The sequence below is a fragment of the Fukomys damarensis genome, unplaced genomic scaffold (assembly GCF_012274545.1).
Source record: "Fukomys damarensis isolate Sample0158 unplaced genomic scaffold, DMR_v1.0_HiC HiC_scaffold_27, whole genome shotgun sequence".
Taxonomy (NCBI): domain Eukaryota; kingdom Metazoa; phylum Chordata; class Mammalia; order Rodentia; family Bathyergidae; genus Fukomys; species Fukomys damarensis.
Genome location: NW_022900939.1, coordinates 17,370,561 through 17,375,853, shown reverse-complemented (window position 1 = coordinate 17,375,853; position 5,293 = coordinate 17,370,561). Strand labels below are relative to the sequence as shown.

Sequence of the window (5,293 nt, the reverse complement as noted above, 5' to 3'; positions counted from 1 at the left end):
ACCCCCCAGGGAGCTGTTTACACTAAAACTGAAGGAACTGGAGGAAGCCCCCCTCCTCCTGCCGGTTTGAAGCAGTGGGGGGCTGGTTAATAGGCCCTGCAGGATTCCCACAGAGGCCCTGCAGTCCAAGGCCAGCCGCTGAGGTCAGAGGAGATTCTGCCTGGAGACTGAGAGCCGCCAGGAGTGGCTACTGCTTGTCTTGGTCCTGAGCACGCAGGGAGGAGAGAAAGCCCATCTGAACACCTGGGCTCCTTCCTCCTAGGTCTGTGCCTCAGGGAACACATGGTGGGGGTGCCTTCTTGGAGGCCCCTGGCCAGGACACTTGATAAAGTAGCTTAGGCGCTGATACCACATGTTCATGGAATCCAGATTTAGAGCTGGACAGGACCCAAGAAGGGGGAGGGGGAATGCAAGGCTGTGCCACCAGGGCCCCAGACCCCAGGCCATCCCACACCAGCTCTGGCACCCATGCTCGTAGGAGGGCAGTGTATCTTCAGGGGTGTTTACCTGTCTCCTGGCCTACAATCTGTCCCAGGGCAGGCCCTCAAGCGACAGGTGGCCTTTGATACCCATCATACTTGCAGTAGGTCTGCCTTTCATACTGAATGGCCAGAACTGCTCAGAACGGCACTGCTCCCTATGAACTGTCCATATGTGCTAATCAACTATGTTCTGCAGGGGCCCAGGAGACCCTATGTGGAGCCTGGTCTGCTCCGTGATGGGCTCTGGGCTCTACCCTCCTTCATAAGGCCGTGGGGCTGGCGTGATGGCTACCAACAGCCACAAGGCACAAATGACAGTGGGAGGCCAGGCTGCACTGTGGCTCACTCACCAGCTGGACATAGGCCACTTTGTAGTCTGGCTTCTTGATCCTCACATTCCTATGGTCCCTCTGCCTGTTGGAGCCTGTGGGGAGGAAGCAGACTTTTACTCCCAGGTCCCAGCACAGATTCAGCCCCACTAGCCCAAGAACTTTTCCAGACAGAAGGAGGCATGCCGGCTGCCCCGAGTCACAGCAGGCCAAACAAGAGAAGCAGCTCAGACCTACCAGCCAGTGCCACTAAAATGATCTGTTTAAATAAAAACAGCCTTTGAAAACAAAAGTAAAACATTTTAAAACAATAAAATGAATTTAACACTTTGTTCTCTGTTGAAAACATAAATGCATTTGATAGGCACTTTCTTTGGAGGGCACTAAAAAGTAAGCACCTCTGCCTGGAGGTCAGGGAGGTCAGCAGGCTCACAGCACAGGAGGGAATATGAGCACCTGACAACACCAGCCAAGGGGTGCGATGGGGTTTCCAGGAAACACAGTGTGCAGCTGAGGACTGCAGCAGGACCTCTTGAGGAGCTGCGCTGTGTTGGGCTGGGGGCAGCACTAAGGGCAAACCATGGTGTCAGATCTGCCACCAGCGTACCAAGTGACCTAGCAAGTCACCGCAAGTCCCTTGTGCCTCAGTTTCCTCCTGTAACAAGTCAGGAGATTACAATGACTGACCCTGAGGTTGTGATCCGGTACTGCATGAGCACTATCGTGTAGACAGGAGGGGCAGCCACTCACCGTGCTGTACCCGTGTACGTACAGCAGCCACGGGCACATTGTAAATGCGTTCAAGATAATTCCTGAGGTCCACCCTGGTCATCCTGGGTGAATAAGAAAAGGAAGTTTGAACAGGGTCCCAGGAAAAGGGCTCAACTACATCAGGCTGAGGCCAGGCTGGGCCACAAAGACACCAGCACTATTGGCCACTGGACCCCCAGTGCTGTCCTCTCCACTCAGGATTAGGGTGACAGGGACCAAGCCCCAAGCACTTGGAACACAGCTCTATCAGCTTGGTCCATGTCATCCCCTCTCCACTGGTCCTCAACCTCTAGGGCCCAGCTGCCCTTGCACAAGGGATGTGACTGCCTTAAAGAGCTACCAGGCTTCTAGCATGCCTTGAGCTCGCAGGTCCTGTCTGTAGCTGGGTACTTGCTACATCCTTTCAGCTAAACCTTACCAGTCACTGTTAGCTCAGCTTTAAGAGGACCCTTCTGTCCTTGTCTGGAAGCTGGACACAACTGACCCTCAGCACCCTTAGAAACATGCACTGCTGCCCCGCCAGTCTGATCCTATCCTGAGCAACACTTCTAGTTGGGGGAGTGGGGGGAGTTATCCATTTCCCTAAAGGTGAAGCAGCCATCAGGCCCAGCCAGCTGAGTGAAGCAAAGCACTATGGAAGCCAAGATGAGCAGTTCTGCGAATCACAGCATGCTCCCAACCCAGCCTCTTGGGATGCCTTTCCTGGGAAGAGGACTAAGGCAAGAATTCAACAAAGACCAGAACAAGGAAGTGAGCCCACATCTCAGGCTCTCAGTTAAGCCTCCCAGGTGGAGGCCAGCAGGAAGCCTGCCAGAGCATGCTTGCTCCCCTTGCTCTCCTCAGCTCTGCAAACACAGGCCTTCACTGCTGCCTGCTAAGCAGAGCCGCCCCAGGTCTTCCCGGGTCAGGAAGAGCCCCACCCTGGGTGCCAGGGATCCACAGCCCCCCCAGGGTGCTCTCAGCCCAGATTCCTTTGGGGCTTACTCCATGGGGATCCGGAACTGCACTGTGTCTTCAGGCTGGGCCACTCCAGGACGTACCAGCTTGATGAAGAAGTTGGTTCGAAATACTCGGAGCTGGGGGCCGCCCAGCTGGTACAAGGGATACCTGCTCAGGAGAGACTTGGTTCATGTTATATATCAAGACAGCAGGCTCTGAGGTAACTGGCAGGTCCCACTGTGCACCCACATCAGCAAGGCCAGGGCAGGCAGGACACAGCTATGCACAGGTCACTACCCAAGGCGTGGAGATCCCACAGCCCATCCCCACTTTGGTCTGCCCAGTGTGGCAGCCAGCTCTCTCATCCCCTAGCTTTGACTTGGGAGAATGGGGCTGGTGGCTTCCATGGCCTACAGAAGGGCCAAAGAATAAACAGAAAGGACCTAGAGAAACTGAAGCTGGTATTTAGGGCTTGGGAGTATAGCTCAGTGGTATAGTGTTTAGGGACATGAAACCTTGAATGTGATCCCTAGCAATGCAAAACAAAAAAGCAGCCAAGAGTGTCCCCCACAAACAGGGTGACGTAAGGATTCAACCTGGAAATGCCAATTCCCTACAGGACAGCATATCTGAGGATGGCTGCCCCTGCTGCTCAGGAAAGAAGAAGCCACCATAGTGGGGTCCTTCTGGCCTTGCCCTTAAAGGAGGCAGGCTAAAGGCTTGGGGTTGTAGAGGGCACTTTCAACAAACTTACACATCACAACAAGCTTACACATCACAAGTTGGCTGCAACACCTCCCCAACACCCAAACCCCCAAAGCAGACAAACAACTAAGGGGTTTGAGGGCCAACCGCCTCCCAATCATTAGGCTTGTACGCCAGGTTGTGACAAACCAAGCAAAATCTCCATTTAAGTGGTCTTATGTGTCTCCCTAGCCCATCTGATTGTTAAGTCTTGGGGCTGTGGGACAGTACCCCCATTCTGCATCCAGAAGCTCAAGGTGTGTGGAATCTGAGAAGGTGCAAGGTCCTTGGGGTCCATGAAGGAGGAGTACAGTGGGGGTGTCCAGGATCTCACCTGTAGCCTTATGACCTGTCTGGGGCAGTGCATGGGGCTTGATTTGGGGGTTACCCAGCACCATGCAGGAGGAACTCACAGGCTGACACTGGCCTCCCTTCAGGGGAGTGCATGCTGGCCTAGGCCACCTGAGTCTAGGGAGTACCAAGGATCAGAAAGGAGTTGGCCAAAGCTAGGACACTAGGGTTGAGACCCAGGGCTGAGAAGCCAGTGCCCCAGGGGTTAGATGGACAGCCTTTGTGGGACCAAGCTGCTGGGAACTTTCATACACAACCACTTGCAGGAAAAGGTGTGCCTAACTCAATGGAGAATTGAATCCACTTGGTGACCAAGTCAACACTTTGTGGCCATGCCATTTGGCCAAGTATCCACTGTGGAGAAGAAAGCTGCAGGGACCTAGTCATGCCCCTACAAGAGGGGCACTGGGAGAGGTGCTAAAGAGCAAGCTCTTGAGAGGGACAAGGCTGTGGGAGCCTCAACTTACTCACAGGTCCAAGCCAACTGTGGCCGCCCAAGGAGCCCACATACTCCCACTGCATCCAACTGCGACACTGTATGTGGCAGACGAAGTTGGGGGCCTATTCTTTAATGGTGAAAAATTAGCTGCAATGGCTTACAGAACCTCCTAGAATCCAACCAAGCCTTGAGGTGGTGCTGCACTGGAGGTCTGGAGGGGTAGAGGCCATCTGGTGAAGAGGGCCCAACATAGGCCTGAGGTGAGAGTCCCCAAGGCCACATGGGTTCAGTCTCACAATTCATGTTCTCTCAGACCTGTCCGGCCTGATGCCACCCACCACATCCCATCCCAAGGCTTGTCCTGGGCTCTCCAGCTCTGGAAAGATCACACTGCCCCTGCTTTCCTCCTTGGTCCTGAGACACCCTTTCAGTGGGCCCTACCTTCAACCTCAATGTCCTCAGAGCTTCCCTGATGCTCCCCATATTTCACAAGCACCTCAAACTTAATGCATCTCAAATGGAGCTCTTCACTGCTCTTAATCACGCAGGACCTGGCTCAGGGCCACTGGCTTCACCCTCCATCCACAGCATCCAGCCAATGAGTCATCTCCCTGAAGAGCCTCTGGGTGAATATGTGAACTCATCAGGTCTTGCCCGCTCCCCTACCCACCACGCACAGCCTCAGTTTCCCCAGGGCAAGGACCTTTGTGTCCTGGTCCCAGAGTCTGCAAAAGAAACTCACCCAGGGGTCCTCAAGGCACCCCACCCCTGCAGGCCATCTCCTTAGCCATGTGTGCAGGGGCCCCAAAACGCTGTCTACTGGGTACCCCCAAATATTCATTGCTTCACAAAGCCCACAGGGGTACAGTCCGTCACTCATGAGCGGTCTGTGTTCACCGAGGGCGTGTGCTTCCTGCTTAGACTCTGGGAAGACGCGGACACGTGGGCCATGTGGGAGCCGACGCGCGTTGGGCGTTCAAACTCTTGGGGTCGCTGTCAGAGATTCCCCAGCTCAGATCCGGGTCAGGCTATCACCTGCCCCCCACCACGCCGCGACCAGAGCCCCACGGCGGCAAGGACCTCAGTTTACATGACCTGTACCTCGGCCGCCGGGAGCCCCCCTCCACCTCTCCCCGTCCCTTGCACTCAGCCCCTTTGTCTCTGCCCCGGGCCAACAAGGGGCCCCGCAGCGACGCTACTCACAGCACGTTCCGCGCCATGGCGGTCGCGCGCCGAGC

General features: G+C 55.3%; 1 protein-coding gene across 4 annotated transcripts in view; it reads right to left on the bottom strand.

Annotated features, from left to right (window-relative positions):
* Positions 1 to 5,287, bottom strand: part of Mrpl23 (mitochondrial ribosomal protein L23) — an 8,628-nt gene extending 3,341 nt beyond the window's left edge. The window contains exons 1-5 of one of the 4 annotated variants that reach the window (XM_010635645.3): positions 4,798 to 5,135; positions 4,088 to 4,182; positions 2,567 to 2,689; positions 1,562 to 1,644; positions 833 to 906 (exon numbers count right to left, since the gene is read on the bottom strand). In XM_010635645.3, the coding sequence (XP_010633947.2) occupies positions 833 to 906; positions 1,562 to 1,644; positions 2,567 to 2,689; positions 4,088 to 4,182; positions 4,798 to 4,935 (513 nt within the window). In that variant the 5' untranslated portion in view covers positions 4,936 to 5,135. Of the gene's footprint in view, positions 1 to 832; positions 907 to 1,561; positions 1,645 to 2,566; positions 2,690 to 4,083; positions 5,151 to 5,258 lie in introns of those variants that run through there. The other 3 variants (XM_010635646.1, XM_033756696.1, XM_033756695.1) reach the window with 3 other exon arrangements.
* Between the last annotated feature and the right edge of the window lie 6 nt (positions 5,288 to 5,293).